The sequence below is a fragment of the Cyprinus carpio genome, chromosome B18 (assembly GCF_018340385.1).
Source record: "Cyprinus carpio isolate SPL01 chromosome B18, ASM1834038v1, whole genome shotgun sequence".
NCBI classification, from domain to species: domain Eukaryota; kingdom Metazoa; phylum Chordata; class Actinopteri; order Cypriniformes; family Cyprinidae; genus Cyprinus; species Cyprinus carpio.
Window position 1 is genome coordinate 8944724 of NC_056614.1, and position 19153 is coordinate 8963876.

Sequence of the window (19153 nt, forward strand, 5' to 3'; positions counted from 1 at the left end):
AAACTTTCTTTTTCGAACTCCTCCTAGACCGTAAGTCTGATTTTCACCAAATTTGGCTCGAATCATCTTCAGACACCACTGGCCAAAAGTTATGGATTTTGTGTCGATATACGAAACGGTTCTCAATTAGCGCGTCAATGAATTTGCTTGTAAGATTCCAAAATGCATCTGGGGATGTATCTCTGCAAAGCTTTGACATATTTGCACCACTTTGTATGTTTCATTATCACCTCACACTGACCATGCCACATCAATTTGGTAACAGCGCCACCTATTGGTCTGGAGTAATAAACATTCATTAATTCTTAATTATGACATTTTAAAAAATGCTAATAACTTTTGATTGCATTGACCTATTGTAATGAAACCGGTCTCAAGATATTCCTTGGGTCATGCCGACAACATACATATCAATTATGTCATAAAAAGCCGAACTTATTGTCAGCCATTTTGATTTATGTTGAAAACCTACTTTTTTGCACTCCTCATCAACCGTTGGTCCGATTCTCACCAAAATCGAGTAAGATCATCTTCAGACTGTGCTGACAAAAAGTTATGAATCTCTTGTCGATAGACGCAACTGTTTTTGTACAGCGCCACTACAAACTTTAAGCACGGTGTCAAAATGACTCTAAGGCTATATCTCTTCAAAGATTTGATATACTGACACCAAACTTTGTATGGGCAATACTCACCTCACACTGACCATGCCACACTAATTTGGTAACAGTGCCACCTATTGGTCAAACGTGATAAGCCAATAAATCATATTACTAGTTGTTGTATTTATGCCTTTCTCAGCCATTTTGCCTAAAATAATGTTAAAATGGTCTTAATTACTCATTCCTGCCGTTGGTCTGAGGCATGCTTCTGTAGTGCTTGGCCCCGTAATTGCTGCTTGCAGCTATATGTATTATTATTATTATTATTATTATTATTCTCTTAGAATTTTTAAAACCCAATGGCAGGTGTTTTTGCTTTATTATTAATTAATCTTTGATACATTTCTCTGATTGGTTAAACAAATGGTCAATAGAAAATGTTAAAATTCTGCTTAAAGGACAGCTATTATGCAAAATCTACTTTTACATGGTGCTTGGACATAAATTTGTGTTGGCAGTGTGTAAACATAACCACCCTACAATGATAAAAATCTACCCACTCCTTTTTTAATCCACATTAAACTAAATCACTAGGCATGCTGTTTTGATTCTCTAAGCAATATGACATCACATTCTTAGGTCCCGTCCACAGGGGCTAACTGGCCCATCCTGCATTGGCATAGATTCCACCCTCAGCTGTTGTACACTGTCCTCCATTTTCTCCGCGCTTGAGCAGCTGTAATGTCATCGATGTCTCGTAAGCTATCCCAGGTGCTCTGTGTTTAAATGTAAGCCTGAACACGAGTCTTCATTTTCTCCCAACATCTGAGCCACTGTGAAATACTTCTTTGTTTCAAGGTAATGCACCTAAATACGTTTATGTCTCAAAAATCATTTCACTCCAGACTGCTTTGTGAATGTAGTTATAGTGGCTAGCTAACATTTTAACCGTATTTGTATGCATACATTATCTAAGTATTGTAATGTATTGGCCTCTCTCGCTCATTTCATGTCTCTCAGTCATGTTGCTTCTACCAACTGTTTATTGCGGTATGTATGCAAAGCAGAGAGACGTAAATGCTATGCCCTCTTCTGAAGATGGGGTGGGAATATGTAGTATATTTGCATTTAAAGTGATACTCACATAAACTGCTCTTTTGTAGACACCCCAAAAATGACCTTTTCCAGATGTTATGATCTTTGGGGTATTTTGAGCTGAAACTTCACAGGCACATTCTGGGGACACCCAAGACCAATATAACATCTTGTAAAAAGGGGCATACTAGGTGCCCTTTAAAGGGATACTCCATCCCAAAATGAAAATGTTGTCATTATTCACTTACCCCCATGTCGTTCCAAACCTGTAAAAGCTTTGTTCGTCTTCGGAACACAATTTAAGGATATTTTGGATGAAAACAGGGAGGCTTGAGACTGTCCCATAGACTGCCAAATAAATAACAGTGTCAAGGTCCAGGAAAGTATGAAAAGCATCGTCAGAATAGTCCATCTGCCATCAGTGATTCAAACGTAATGTTGTGAAGCGACGAGAATACTTTTTGTACACAAAGAAAACAAAAATAACAACTTTATTCAACAATTCCTCTCCTCTGTATCTCTCCAAATCAGCGTAGTGCCATTTTGACAAATCTGAGCAGTACGCAGGCGGCGTTTTTTACGTGCATTTATGCTTTGGTTTGAAAGCAAACAGCACATCGGCCATCTGCGTACAGCTCAGAACTGCCAAAATGGCGTTACACTGATTTGGAGAGACACAGAGGAGAGGAACTGTTGAATAAAGTCTTTTTTTTTCTTTGTGTACAAAAACGTTACGGTTGAATCACTGATGGCAGATGGACTATTCTGACGATGCTTTTCATACTTTGCTGGACCTTGACACTGTTATTTATTTGGCACTCTATGGGACAGTCTCAAGCCTCCCTGTATTCATCTAAAATATCTTAACCCTCAGAGTCTAAGGGTATTTTTGGGGCCTGGAGAAGTTTTGTCATGCCCTGACATTTGTGCTTTTTTCAGTTTCTTATAAATATCTAAATGGCGAAAGTCTATTCTCACTGTAATCAGCACAAACTGGCCTATAATAATATGTGAGCAGCATGTATGTACATGATTGTGTTTTTGAGAAAAAAAATGTTATGCGTGGTTAGTGAAAAACTAAAAATGTTAAATCAGTTGAATAAGGCAATACAACACATACAGAACATTGGTTCCCGGGACTTTTGAGAACTGGAGCTTGTAGCCTAGAATTTTTCTTTCTAAATTATGTGTTTACTCACTTACAGAAAACAATATATTGATTTAAATTTTCTAAGACACTTTTTGTTGGTAAAAGTCATATGCGAGTAGGCGTCAACTATCATGAATTCACACCTGAGAAGACAAAAGTCCTGCATAATGAGCTGCATAATGAGCCATTCAGTCAGCTGTGTCACTGAGAGGGGTGAGTTACAAGAAAGAATGTGAGGACAAAATAAATTTTTATATAATTTTATGTTTGTAGTTTATTTAGAAATATATTTAATTATCCCACAACATAATTTAATATTCACTTGTGAGTGCAGTTAAACAGTTTATTAGGAACAATCAAAGCTGACTTTCAAACTGAATTTTTTGCATCATTACTCCAGTCACACAATCCTTCAGAAATCCTTTTAACAATCTTATTTTATACAAAAAAACATTTATTGTTATTATTATCATTATTATTATTATTAATGTTGAAAAGAGCTGAGAATATTTTTTTTCAGGTTTTTTAGGGGGGATAAATTGAAAGAACAGCATTGTTTGTTACATTTGTTACAGTTACATTTATTTGTTACATTTATATTATTTACATCAAGCTTTTGAATGGTATAGTAGTGTATATTGTTATTGACACTTCATAATATTTCACTTGATTATACATTTAGTCAGGAATTATAGTTTGGAAAAAATCTTTGGAAAAAGTCTAACTAGTAAAATGTTTACACGTTATGTGAAAACTAGTATATAAATAAATAAAAAGAGACTTACTCATGTTTATGATCTCTGCTGAATAAAGTGAGGAAATCCAAATCTCAAATCCTCAACCACATCACATCTTTTTGGGGTGAATTATGTCTTATTCCTCTCATCGCGAAGCAAAAAACAGTAAAATAAAAAAAAAACTTGAAGAACAATCTCGCTGCGTTGTCTTCTGTTGTGTGGGCGTATTCAAGCCGCGCGCTTCAGTGAAACATTAGAATCTCAAAAGCGCGTTCAGCGCGGGGCCTGGTCAAATTTGAAGATAATGAAGGGAGACGTGAAAAACGGACATCGCGTTGTTTTCTTATGGATTGTAAATGAAGATCAGCGCAGACAAAGGCTGCAGACCGTTATCTTTATTGTTATCTTTATTTTATAAGTGCACAAAGTTTTGTTGTTATTATGTCTGTATACAAAAAAAGTACACCCTTTACAGATTCGATTGATGTATTGCTCTTATCTGTACGATCAAAACTGAAAGTGTAATTTAAGTTCTTTCCGGTCTTATCAGGAGAATATGCCACAAAACGCGTATCCGCATTAATTTACTCCACAGGGTTAACCCTCTGGGGTCTAGGGGGTTTTGGGGGCCTGGAGAAGTTTTGACATCCCCTGACTTTTGTGCCTTTTTCAGTTGCTTATAAATAGATACACGGCTAAAGTCTGAAAACACTGTATTCAGTACAAACTGGGCTACAATAATATGTAAATAGCATGTATGTACATTTTGACATTTATGCATTTAGCAGACACTTTTATCCAAAGCGACTTACAGTGCATTCAGGATAACATTTTTTTTTTACCTAACATGTGTTCCCTGGGAATCAAACGCACAACCTTTTGCGCTGCTTACGCAATGCTCTACCACTGAGCCACAGGAACACATGATTGTGTTTTTGAGAAAACAACGTTTATGCGTGGTTAGTAAAAAACTACAATTTTGAAGTCACTGAAATAAGGTCATAAAACACCTAGAGAACATTTGTTCACAAGACTGTCAAACCTGGAGCTTGTAGCATAGAATTTTTGCTTCAAAATGATGTGAAAATCATCTTGTTTGCTCACTCTCAGAAAACAATAGATTCATTTAAAATTTTTAAGACACTTTTTGTTTCAAAAGGGCATATGCGAGTAGGCGTCAACTATCATGAATATTTGTGTGATTCACACCTGAGAAGAAAAAGGGGCGCATAATGAGCTACATAATGAGCCTTTCAGTCAGGTATGTGACAGAGAGGGAAGAGTTACAAGAAAGAATGTGAGGACAAAATAAATGTATATATTTTTAGGTTTGTTGTTTATTTAGAATATATTTAATTATCCCACAAAATAACTTGAGATTCACTGAGTGCAGTTAAACAGTATATTAGGTACAATAAAAGCGACTTTCAAAGCTGATTTTTTAGCATCATTACTCCAGTCACACAATCCTTCAGAAATCCTTATAATATTCTGATTTGCTACTCAAAAAAACTATTCATTATTATTATGATTATTATTAATTTTGAAGAGATATTTTTTTATTATTAATTGAAAGAACAGCATCATTTCTAACATGATTATTGTATTTATTATAATATACAATATATATTTCAGTACTGACTCCCAGCTTTTGAAAGGTATAGTGTATATTGTTACACTTGGAGTAAGACTGGAGTAATGATGCTGAAAATTTAGCTTTGATCACAGGAATAAATTAAATTGTAAAATATATTCAAATAGAAAGCAGTTATTTTAAATAGTAAAAATATTTCACAATATTAATACTTTAGCAAATGCAACTTTCTGTATTTTGGATCAAATAAATGCAGGCTCATGTGTCATGTTGAAATATATAAATAAACATCACATACCTGGCATTTCCAAAATATATATTGTTTATGTGCTCTGAAGGACATACATTTTTGAAGAGTCTTTGAAGAGAGATGGGAGTGTGTGCCTCGCTTGGTCTTAGCTGTGTTCCAGGTTCTTGAGTGGGCTGCTTATTTGCATTGGCTCGCTTTGAAATAGGTTATTATTTATCTGAAATAAAAAAGTAAGCATGCTGTTTACGCAAATAAACTGCATTATTAACATTATTGTGATGGTCACTGATGCTATTAGTAATTTATAGGAAAAAAAGAACACAATTACCACATAGCACATTTATTGTCTGATATTTACAGCTTACTTGACACTTTTTTTTTTTTTTTTTTTACCTCAGACGATTGCAAACACCAATGACGGGGTATAACACATTAAAAATATTTACACCAGAGCTGTCTATGTTACAGAACATATATAATAAAAAAAAAAAAAAAAAAAAAAAACCTCCTGGCATCGTGAAACATTGAGATGATGTAAATGAAACTTCATAATGTTTCACCTGATTATACATTTAGTCATAATAGTCTGGAAAAAGTCCAACTAGTAAAATGTGTACAAGTTATATGAAAACTAATACAAGTAGATTAATACTAAAAAAGACTTACTCATGTTTATCTCTGATGGGTCAAGCCGCTTCGTTCTTCTTTCTGAGGTGATCCAAATCTTATTCCTTTCAGCGGTCTTATTGAGGTGAATTATGTCTTATTCCTCTCAGCGCGAAGCGAACAGTAACAATTAAAAAACGTGTTTAAAAGTCTTTATGATTTGTTTTATATTATGGGTGTGTTTTTTGGTCTGATGATTGTTGTTGACAGTTTTAGTCTCAATAGCGCGCTCGGCGCGTGGGCGTGGTCGCATTAGATATAATGAAGGGAGACATAAAAGACGGACATCGCGTAGTTTTCATGTGGATTACTTTATCACAGAATATTTGTTTTTGGTAGCACCTGCTTAGTTCAAAAGTAGACATGTAAAGCTTTCTATAGATATCTCTCTCATGTCTCTTTGTTGAGTATTCACTGAGTTACAGTTCATTTTAATGACGTGTTTCTAAATAAAGATCACCGCAGACCAAGACTGCAGACAGCGCACTCTGTTTGTTTTCTTTATTTTATAAATGCACAAAGTTTTGTTGTTATCGTGTGTACACAAATAAAAGTAGACCCTTTACAGATTCGTTTGATGTATTGCTTTTTTCAGTAAGATCAAAACTGAAAGTGTAATTTAAGTTCTTTTCGGTCTTATCATGAGAATTTGCCTCAAAACGCGTATCCGCGTTAGCCGACTTCAGAGGGTTAATTTAACTTCTTGCCTTTTGCTGTTAAATCTGATATCTCCCATCCATGTTTGTGTGCACACAAAACACATTTTGTGACACATGTAGCTGCAAATTGATCTGTTCCAATCTAACTTTCCTTCTCTCCTGCAACAACATCTGTTCTCTGAATATGTATACACTGGAGCAAGGGCCACTCAAATGAGATCACAGCAATAGCAACAAGAAAAATCCAATCAATTCTCAATAAACAAAATGTCCCACCCTACATTTTTTCTTGTTCAGGAAGTCATTTCACTCATTTCACTATCACAACTTTCATTTTTAATGGCCACTTTACGTTATTGGTTAAGTATGTAAGCAATGAAATTACAGAATCTTAAAGATAATTTGAACTGTTACCTTTACTCTTCTGCAGGGCTTTTTGGGTCGACTGTAGTACTGATTCATGGAATTGCTGGGCAAACTCCTCAGCAATGAAACTCTCCCAGGGTTTGGTCTTTCTGTTGACATTAACAGAACTTTCTTTAGTGAACGGGGGCTGTCGCACACTGTTCAGCAGACTAGAGCTCTTGCCTGGGATGCTGTCACTGGCTTGACATTTGTCAGGTAATACAGCAGGCAAGGAAGAGTCTTTTAGTCTTAAGGGATCTGAGAGAGATCTGGGTAGATCCAAGTGAGAGAGGTGTTCCACTTGGGGTTGGGGCACATATACAGAGGGGGAGGGACTGGGGGGCCGTCCATTCAGCAGGTCATCAGATTGGACTGGAGACTGAGACAACAGGTCTGCAAAATAAATAAATAAATAACTACAATAATCAAATGTTTGCAGGTTAGTGTATTCATGAACATAGCAAAACATCAAACAGGATCTCGATCAGAGTGGACTGAAGGGATTTTGGGGCTATCATGAGGAGTATTTTGTACATCCCTGACAGTGTAACACAGATGCTATGCATCTCCTGAGGGTCATCCACACAGTAAAACACTCATTACATGTTTTGGTAATGAGCTGAGAAAATAGACAGTGATAAACATCTGGAGCTGTCAGCTGCTTTCACACACTGACAACACTCCACACTGTGTACACACACACAGAAATCAGTGTGAACTGACCTGAGCATAGGGCTGCAGGGCTCCTGCACAGTGGATGAGGGCTGTGTCTGATGCTGTCTAGAGTCACGCTCTTTTGTTTTATGGCCTTCAAAAACTCCTCAACCCTCTCATTATCTGAAACACAGGAAGAGAAAAAGAGCAAGAAAGACAGGCATATATTAATGTTACAGCTTGTAAAAGTATCTTATTGTATGTTTGCTACCAATAGATCTGAGGTGAGAGCAACAATGCTTTAGACTTGGTCCACATCAAGACTTCTATCACCCCCTGCCAGTCCTGCTTCAAATTGTATTATACGACTCTGAAGTAAACTCTAGTGTAAAAATGTCCAGAAAAAAAAAACACGGGGCATCAATATGAACACAACAGACAACACAAGTACCTTTTCTCTGCTGCTGAGTGACATGGTTGAGGCTGAAGATGGTGAGGAAGCATTTCTTTTCCTCTAGCTCAGGGCTGTTGTTCATGTCCTCTGGGGTGAAGCGGGTTATTAGGGGGGCAGGAGTAGGCCGCTTGGTCTGAACAGCTGGCGGGGAAGGACTCCTCTCTCTCAGCATGCGCCTCCTCTTCCTCCTCTTCACCTCCATCATCTCCTCCCGACGGGCCAGTGTCGTCAGGTCAAACATCTGCAGAAACTCCACCTTCTGTAGGAAGATAGGGTTTTTCTCAATAAATACTGATTTACTGGGACAAGGTCATTAGAGTCATAGAAGGAATCATCAAAAATCTACACATAGCAATGGTATTTACAAACATTTGATAACTATAGTAGTAATGCATGAGACTGTGGTGATTCACCTCATTGGAATCATCTAGTTTGAGTGGTGGCTGTTGTGCGACCCTCCTGAGATAAGCTCGCACCTCTTCCTCATCACTCTCATCATAAGAGTCATCCAGCTCATAATAATAACCTGCAAAAGATATCACTGAATACTCCACAGCTCTTAGAAATGAGCTACAAATGACATAAGCTTGACCCACTGGATAAAAATGGTGCGGATAAAGCCCAAAGTATACTCCATTTTTGACATGGCATCAAACACTCAGCCTATGAAAATATATTCCAATTGATAATGTGCACAAACCCACTAGAAACTAGAGGTCGATGAAAGTATCAGTTTTGCTGATTAATCGACGGTGTTAGTTGATTGCTGGAACTATTGTCTATTGGCAAAAATCCATGCTGATTTCCGGGTTGTGTCCATTGCTGGAGCGGCTGAGAAGGGTCTGCTGTTATTATACAGTGCGAGAGCAGCCTCTAGAGGTGGAAATCACTTGTGACACCTCGTGCTGTTTGCTTTGTTCCTGCCACGCCACATAGCGCCATTCACGTAGTTTTCCATTACATTACATTTGTCCCAAATCTCTGTCAATGTACATAATGACTTCACCACAGGCTGTAAAATTGTGCATTTTCAGTCAAACATTTGTCCTTCTGTGGCTCTAATAAAGTCTGCTTGCTTGATAAAGAGTCTATAGAGAGTTTTAGACCACTGCCTGAATTGAACCCAGTGTGTGTGTGATAACCTGCTAGTTTGTCCTAGATGCAGCACTGTGTTTTTGCCCAGTGTGCGACTGACATATTTTGTTATTTTGATTAGAGTATCATCAAGTGTTCAAGAATAGAAGCAGTTAAACTGTGAGAGTATACATACAATATCCAAATGTATGTAATTTAAATGCAATGGCCTTTGTGTAGATATTTAAAGGTTTAAAGATCTTTAAGCACGACTTTGAAATGAAATGGTAACACTTTGCAATAAGACTCCATTTGTAACATTAAGATTAATGAAAGCTGTATAATTATTGTTCCTTGTTAGTGTTTCAACATTTACTATTACTAATACATAAGTTTCTTCTGTTAACATTAGTTAATAAACTATGAACTAACTTTAATTATCAATATAATAATTAATATGAATATTTTTAAGTATGGTTCTGGTTCCGGTTTGGTCGACCTCTACTAGAAACTGTTCTTTTTTTTTTGTTCCATCTCCTCTGTTCCTTTATTAAATGTGAAACAACAGCCCAGGCCAGTGTTTCCACTTTGAAGAAAATAAATAAGTGCAAAAAAAAAAAAAAAGGGCCGCATGTGACTATGTGGTTAGAAAAATTGTGCATATAGTGAGTGACCTTTGCCAATCATGACATTTATGTCACATGCACTTTACATATACACATTCTCTTTCATACATGTAAAAACCAAATTATACTTTGGCCTTAATCTGCAGATACAGTATATGGCCATTTAATTTAAAAAAAAATTTTATTGGCTACACATGCAATTAAAAGAAGCATTCGCTATCCAAAAATTATGTAGTATTCAGCTACTGAAAACAGCACCAGTTTTTACAAAAACAATAATCAATGGGATGATCATTTTTCTGGGCTGTGTGAACATTTTTAGCATTTGATGACTGACACAGTTAACTACTTACCTTTCTCTCTGGCTTCTCTGCGTCTTTTCTCCTCCAAGTCAAGTTTGCTGACAGCTTGTCTGTTCTGATGCAGGAACTCATCATACACTAACATGGCACCTGGTGCAAGACGTGAATGCCCCTGGAGGCTCTTAAAACACCCGCTGGACTTCAGGCCTGCACTCAGCTCTCCATATGGCCCTGACATACTCAGTGGTGCCCTCTGCTGATTCAGGAAGCTATGGGTGGATTTTTCCAGCTCCACTAGTAAAGTGTTGGACCCAGAGAACCCACTAGGCTGGATGGGAGGATATTTATCCAGACTGTCCCTTTTCCGAGATACCTCTTCAAGCTTTTCAGAATTGTAATGTCGTTCATGTTTGGTGGGGGGTAGGGGAAGCCGACTAACATCATAGTGACCCAGACTCTGGGTATCATGCAAGGTGCGTCTAGAGTCGGTGGAGGTCTCGATGAGTGATGCAGGGTTCCAAAGTGTGGTTGGTGGTGGGGGAGCGTGGTCTTTGTGCTGGTGTTTTGGGGAGATGAGAGGGGGCGGAGCTCCCAGTAGAGGATGGGCATCTCTGTCTCTCTCACGATCTCTGCTGTTGGGCTCATGATGGTTTGGTATAGGTCTAAAAGATGAAATACATTTTCCAGTCTTTGTTAGCTCTGACTTTTGCAATAAAACAAAACTGTCCCAAGGTTTTGTAACCTAAACTTAAAGGGATAGTTCACCCAAAAATCAAAATTATGTCATTAATGACTTACCCTCATGTCGTTCCAAACCCGTGAGACCTCCGTTCATCTTCGGAACACAGTATAAGATATTTTAGATTTAGTCCGAGAGCTTTCTGTCCCTCCATTGAGAATGTATGTACGGTATACTGTCCACGTCCAGAAAGGTAACAAAAACATCTTCAAAGTAGTTCATGTGACATCAGTTGGTCCGTTAGAATTTTTTGAAGCATCGAAAATACATTTTGGTCCAAAAATATCAAAAACTACGACTTTATTCAGCATTGACTTCTCTCCCGGGTCTGTTATGAGCGCGTTCACAACACTGCAGTTTAGTGATATCCGGTTCGCGAACGAATCACTCGATGTAACCGGATCTTCTTGAACCAGTTCACCAAATCGAACTGAATCGTTTGAAACGGTTCGCGTCAACAATAAGCATTATTCCACAAATGACTTTAGCTGTTAACTTTTTTAACATGACTGACACTCCCTCTGAGTTCAAATAAACCAATATCCCCGAGTAATTCATTTACTCAAACAGTACACTGACTGAACCGAGCCAGATAACGAACGAAACATTGACTCGTTCTCGAGTCAAGAACCATTTCTGTCGGACGCGTCCGGTTCGAGTCGATTCAGACTGACACACAGCGCGTCTGAACCGAACTGGTTCTTTTGGTGATTGATTCTGAACCGATTCTGTGCTAATGTTATGAGCGCGGGTAAACCGAAGGCTTGAATCAAGGGCAATCATCGCCAATGAAGTCATTACGTCGAGCGCAAAAGAACTGGTGAACCGTTTTCGGCAACCGGTTTATTGAATCAAACTGTCCGAAAGAACCGGTTCGCGGAGAAGAACAGAACTTCCCATCACTACCGGTGATCCGAAAAAACTGATGCAAACCGGTTCTTGACTCGAGAACGAGTCAATGTTTCGTTCGTTATCTGGCTCGGTTCAGTCAGTGTACCGTTTGAGTAAATGAATTACTCCGGGATATTGGTTTATTTGAACTCAGAGGGAGTGTCAGCCATGTTAAAAATGTTAACAGCTTTAGTCATTTGTGGATTAATGCTTATTGTTGACGCGAACCGTTTCAAACGATTCAGTTCGATTTGGTGAACTGGTTCAAGAAGATCTGGTTACATCGAGTGATTCGTTCGCGAACCAGATATCACTAAACTGCAGTGCTGTGAACGTGCTCATAACAGACACGGGAGAGAAGTCAATGCTGAATAAAGTCGTAGTTTTTTATATTTTTGGACCAAAATGTATTTTCGATGCTTCAAAAAATTCTAACGGACCCTCTGATGTCACATTGACTACTTTGAAGATGTTTTTATTACCTTTCTGGACGTGGACAGTATACCGTACATACATTCTCAATGGAGGGACAGAAAGCTCTCGGACTAAATCTAAAATATCTTATATTGTGTTCCGAAGATGAACGGAGGTCTCACGGGTTTGGAACGACATGAGGGTGAGTCATTAATGACATAATTTTGATTTTTGGGTGAACTATCCCTTTAACTCATTTGTAGGGCTGGGTTTTGACACAAATTTCACAATTCGATTCGATTCTCATTCACACGCATTCAATTCAATTACCAATTCGATTCAATATTGATTATTTTGGGTATATATCAGGTACATTACTTGCCAAATTTTCTCAAGGAAAAAAGTCTCAACTAAAGCTGTAAAATATACATGAGTCATTTTGTACTACATTACTATAATATTGAAGGTTAAAATTGATTGATTTGTTAAATTTACAATGTAAAGTTACAATGACATAATATTTCTACTTCAATTCATATTTTTTGAATATAAAGATTTATATGGTGTCTGTCATAAAAAAAATTGATGGATTTATTCAAACATAAATTAAACATAAGAACAGTAAAAATTATAATGTATATGTTATTTGGTGCATATATTTAGCAAAATACCCCTCTCTATAGTTTATTTTTCTATGTGATTAATGAGTTTATGGTCGCAGAATATGTTTGTTTCTGAGGTAAATGTGACTTTATGTGATATCATTTACAAGCCGTTATATTGATGTCTTTGCATGGCTGAAACAATGATTGAGTGATTACATGAGACAGGATATGGATTGTAAAGCAATCTGCCACATTAGGCCTCAAATTTAGGCCCTAGCCCAGCCCTGGCCCAAGATGCTCAGGCCCTAGCCCGGCCCATGTCCGACAGCTTATCAGAATTACCAGCTCAAGCCCGCCTTTTTTCCCCCTTCTCCAAAAACAGCTTATACTACTGTTTCAGCTATTAAAAATAGTTAAGTTTTGTATGCAATGGCAAAGTGATTATATTTCATTTAGTTTTTTTATTAAGTTAATTTTGAAAAACGTTTGGAGCATTTTTTGTTCGTTAAATACAAGTTTTTGTTTTTTAAAGTAATGACCAAGTGGCCAGCACCAGGCAGTGAGCTGATCATAGCCTATTTGATCAATTTAGCCTTCTCAAATCATCATGACTTGCCTAAAATAAAATCTATAGATATACTAAAACAGTTCAAGCATATAACAATGTTTAAACATTAAACCCAGATAAATGTGCGCTATATCCAATAGTTTGTGCAGAGAGTGGAAGATAAAGCACGCTTTGCAGGACATGGAGGCACCAGCGTGATCACTTGCATGTTTTCCGTGGTTATGCCATCATTTTTGCTCAAAAGGTAAGAGTAATTCATCATTCGTAACTGTAAAGGGTCTACTTTTATTTTTGTTCATTCCCAATATCAACAAAAAATTGTGCTTTTATAAAATAATTGTGCTTTCAGCCATCTCGTCTTGAACAGGAACACTTCACAAAAATGAACCGAAACACAGAGAATACATGCCTCACAGACATTATAAATATATTTATAGAAAGCTTTAAATTAGTACTAAACAAAATAAAACATATCGAAAACAAAAACTCTTTCATTACAATCATAATCTGTATAGATGCATTTCTTAAAGGCTCCTCTAAGGAGGAGATGGCAAGCACTGCACATGAGCAAATGGCTCGTTGTTTGTCATGGTAATCAAATCAAAACTTTTCCAAAATGCAGCTTTTCCCGAAACATTGGGAACGTTTAATAACTCCCCATGCTCCAACTTCTCCCTGTTGCTCTGCATGGTCAGGTGTCACCTGTATGCTAATGCGAGCGTATATGCGTTGCGTATTGCGTAGGCGATGTATAATATTTATAATATAATCATTATAACAATATTTCATACAGTAGCCTATGTGTGCTCCGCACGTATATGGGCACATTAAAAGGAGAGACTCTAAATGAGCCCAAGCCCAATCTGTAAAAAAAAAAAAATGTAAAAAAAAAGGGCCAGAGTCCGGCCCGAATGGACTCAGCATGTCGGGCCCTGTCAGAACCCGACGGGCTTGCAGACCTCTATGCCACGTCTGTTAAACTGAGGCGCTACAGCGATCTGTCACTCCAGATTAAACAGCGCCAAAATATCATTTATTGTTTGAATACTGCAATACAATCGACATAAATTGAAAGCTGAGACTTTTTTTTTTATATTAAAAGCACCAAAGCCTACTCATTTGTATCAGTACTTCGTACACTGTAGATTATGTTAACATGTGAGTCACTCTTTGAAGTCAACTGGATTTAAACCAATTCTGACACCCCAACCAAAAACACTAGACTCGAAACAAGAGGACTCAGCAATTTTATTCCATCCCCACCAATTCCAACAGTTTTCACCTGATGTCCAATTGCTCCCGATTTATTATTTTATTACCACCCATACCTGCTTTTTCATGATCCAGCATTTCTATTTTTCCTAGATGACACCTGTTAATGCAGCTCAATAATTGAATTACTGTAGTAATAATAATAATAATAAAAATATTAAGTGTGACCTCTTGTATATTGTAGGCTGAATTTTTGTAATTAAAGAACACATATGTTGTCGGTGCCAATAGCCTTGTGGGCAGTGCTCTGACATATGCGATGTTGCACTATGGGCGTCCCGACTTCAAATTCTCACTTGAGGATCTTTACCGATCGCACCCCCTATCTCTCTCCCACTTTGCTCTGATCTGTCTTGTCATAATAAAGGCAAAAAAAAGAACAAATATGTTTAAAGTGCAGGGAATGCAGACATCTGTGTGACAACCTCCAGTGTGAAAATGCCCTTACCTGTGTCCCTCTATATGCAGGTCTGCAATTTCCCCCTGTCTGCCCTGGTCCAGGTGCTGCTCTAGGACCTGCTGACGGAACTCTGAAACCTGGTACTGCCTGTCCTCTTTCTCTTGCCTTAGCTTCCGTTGCCGGGCCAACCAGCGCTCTTCCTCATTTGTGCGCTGCAGCATGGTGGCCGCTGTCAGACTGGCAGATCCCGTCCCTCCAGGGCCCAGATACATGCCATGAGCAGAGACAAGGCTGGGCACAGGGTGATGGGTGGAGTTTAGAGAATGGTGAAGTCCAGGCTGGATTGGTTTAGGGGTTGTAAGGATGGGCTCTTTTGTTTTATCTAGGGGAAATTATAGGCATAATGTTTAGCTGCACAGAATGATGGGTCACACAGGTTAAAGATTATATAAAGTGCAGTAAAATGTGATGCTTGAGGCCAAATTAGATTTGAACTGATTGGTTTTTGTGTTAAAGTGGTAATGAAATGTGCATACGTGTGTTTGGCACTGGTAATGGCCAAATATATTAGAAAACCAGCTTTGCAAAAATATATTTGTCATCAGTAGTTTAAACAACTTTTTTGAATAAGATTTTAGGCAATTTCTATCTAGCCATCTAGCTAGCAAGCCACCATGTCGGCATGACATAGTTGTCTATATAAGTGGGTTGGCTGACTCCGTTGAAAACAGACGAAGCAACTTTAGGTTTAAATCTGCTCCCCTGCTCCCCGGGCACCGCAGCATAAATGGCTGCCCACTGCTCCGGGTGTGTGTTCACGGTGTGTGTGTGGACTCTGGATGGGTTAAATGCAGAGCACGAACTCTGAGTATGGGTCACCATACTTGGCTGTATGTCACGTCACTTTAGATACTAGTACTTATTCCAACAGTGACTAGTATTTAAATATAATTTTCTTGTTAAGAAAACCATATTATGAGGAAACCACAAAGAGAGATATGATCATTTGTAAACAAACACATAGAAAACACATTTTTGTCATTAATGTAAACACTATAATTTTGTAAACAGTAGCCTAATGTGTGTGTTGGTCATTGTATGAGTGATCTCTGGTGGCAGGATGGAGATAAGACACCTATTTTATTACATATTATTTTCCTATTTTTCCTCCAGTCAAAAAAAAAAAAATAAAAATAAATAAATATCAGATCGGGGCTGTACATTAACTTTTTTGCATATAGCACTGGTGCTACAGACGTTGAATGTTTTAACATTAATGTTCTGTATAGGGCACACAAAATCCAATCCTTATAGTTTTAAGACAAACATTTTCTTTTTTGAAAAAGAAAAAAAAAAGGGCCAAAAATTAAAAAAAACAAAACAAACACACACACACACACACACACACACACACACACACACACACACACACACACACACACACACACACACACACACACACACACACACACACACACACACACACACACAACACCAGGTATTTCAAGCACTTAAAGGCCTTCATGGCTTCTATTTTGTCAAGTGTCTCAGCCTAAGTGAAATGTAATGTATGACTGACACCAGAATGCATCCATGTTGGAGAATATGATGACACACACAGACTAATGAAAAGGTTGAACTATATTACTTAACACACACTCTATTACTTAATACAGACTAAGCATGCTCACACACAGACAGACACACATTATGTTGTAGATATAGATATTTGAATGAAGATGCTTCCTGGAAGTGTCCTGTTCATAATATTTTTTTCAGGTTTAAATTTAATCATAATATGACATAACTGTCAAAACTGATGTGTCTGTATAAATTAAGTGGTAAACTTTGACTAAGTGTGATTTTAAAATTAATAATAATGATTTTAAACTATCTGAATGTCAGCATCTAAATAAACCTGAGAAAATAACTTTATCCCCCGGTTTCACAATGAAGGCTTAAGCCTAGTCCCAGCTAAAATGAGAGTCTGAGCTGTGTCAACTGAAAGAAACTTGCACTGACTGATCTTAAAATATATCAGTGCCTTTGTTTTGGCTCAAGATGCACACCAGTAATGTGTTTTCTAAGGCACATTTATGAAAAATTACTTAAACATCCTAATTAAACTATGGCCTAATCCTGGCTTAGTGTAAGCCAGAGGTCTCCAACCCTGATTCCGGAGAGATACCGTCCCACAGATTTCAGTTCCAACCCCAATCAAACACACCTGATCCAGCTAATCATGGTGTTCGGGGCTACTTGACACTTTAAGCCCAGAGGGCATTTTTACCTCACTGAAGTTGATGTTTTTTTCTGAGTTAAATACATGAAAATAATGACTCATAACTCAAAGATGGTCTCCACCTCATAACTCCACCTATGGTCCCATCTCCATGAAACTTTGGATGCTTATTAAGTATCAACTGTCACATGTTTTCAACAAGTTGAACAAGTGTTCTTTTAGGTTTTATAGACTTTCGGGTATATTTGGCCGTGCCCCTTTTCTAAATGACCCCGTTATACCTAACCAGAGCATAAAATTTTGTTTTTGATAATTATTGATCTAGAGAGTCCAGACAATTGTTCTGCAGTGGTTTCAGTGAGATTAAGTGAAAAACCTAGAACTAGTTTGCAGAAGTAGGTTTTTAACATAATTGAGAATATTTAATGAATGATTTGATTGACAGCAATGGTTCCTGAGGCAAAGTTATGCATTATGAGAAGATGTATCAAATGATATGCATATTGTGTGGATGTGTGAAACACTACATGATTACAGAGCCATAAAACTTGTTAGGACCAACTAGTGGCCGATTTCTTTCAAAATTCTTACAGACATTTAGGGCCATGAGTCAAACATGCCCACTGAGTTTTGTTCCGATCGGCCTCCATTAACCTTGTCTAATAGGTGCTCAAACTTCATTGGCCGATGGTGGCCATGATTTTGGAGATATGCCAATGTCCTCATAGACCCTCATGGCACACTGGACAAAGACACTGCATAACAATTTTCAGGTCAGTTGGAATAACGCTTGCATAGTTATAGCTAATTTAAGTGTTTTTTTTTTTTGTGTCTTATAGCACCATCAAGTGGGAGAGCTGCACATTTTTTTTTGACCAAAGATTGAGCTCTTACGCGGTTACCGAGTTTGGTGAAGATATCTCATTCAGTTCATGATTAATAACCATTTTAGTTAAAATGTTCACTTTCCAGAGAATATTTCTGCAGTGGTTTGTTTCTGATCGGGCAAAAACCTAGGTCTAGGAGTTATGAGCACTTTCGCGTTTTTGGTCGCTGTAGTGCCACCTATAGGCCGATTGGGGTTAGTCTTTGTCAGGTTCTCCCCAAATTGAGCTCTATCATCTGGCCAAGTTTGAAGTCTCTAGGCCTTACTGTTTGGTCTGCAAAATCAGTTTATGGCCGAATAATAATAATAATAATAATCCTTACAATTACAATAGGGTTTCAGCACTACGATCTTAAACCCCTAAAACTAAATATAGCTGCAAGAAAAACAAAATAAATAAATAAAAAACTGTAAGGTAAAGGTAAAGGTAAGGATTTGCATATGTTTACCTAAAAGTACTTAAAAAATAAGTATTATTTTTCCCATCTTTACACAAACCAATTAGCAAGATAAGCTAATATACACAGCCAGCTAGGCCTACTTAAAAATCAGTTTCATTATTGGATATATGGTTTTCATTATTGGTAATATTAAAGTATTATATTACCATGTGAACTCTGATTGGATGGTTGAGAGGTACTCATATTTATGTAATGGTCTGTTTGAATTAAGATATCTCCAAATACATTCTCACTAGTTCTTTATGAGGATGAAGATATCTCCAAAAGAACAGGAAGTAGTTGTTATTCTGTTTTTGATATCATCTATTAATTAATGACTAGTATCATTCCAATAGTGACTAGTATCTATTTAAATATTAGTAAGCATTCATTAGATACTAGTACTTATTTATTAGATGCTGGTAATT

At 37.5% G+C, this 19153-nt stretch overlaps 1 protein-coding gene across 3 annotated transcripts in view; it reads right to left on the reverse strand.

Annotated features, from left to right (window-relative positions):
• LOC109109514 (genetic suppressor element 1-like) overlaps positions 1 to 19153 on the reverse strand; it is a 285518-nt gene that overhangs the window by 35002 nt on the left and 231363 nt on the right. For all 3 annotated transcript variants that reach the window (XM_042743753.1, XM_042743755.1, XM_042743754.1), the window contains 6 exons: positions 15206 to 15539; positions 10320 to 10930; positions 8680 to 8792; positions 8264 to 8525; positions 7882 to 7995; positions 7168 to 7551 (listed from right to left, as the gene is read on the reverse strand). In XM_042743753.1, coding sequence (XP_042599687.1) covers positions 7168 to 7551; positions 7882 to 7995; positions 8264 to 8525; positions 8680 to 8792; positions 10320 to 10930; positions 15206 to 15539 — 1818 coding nt within the window. The remainder of the gene's footprint in view (positions 1 to 7167; positions 7552 to 7881; positions 7996 to 8263; positions 8526 to 8679; positions 8793 to 10319; positions 10931 to 15205; positions 15540 to 19153) is intronic.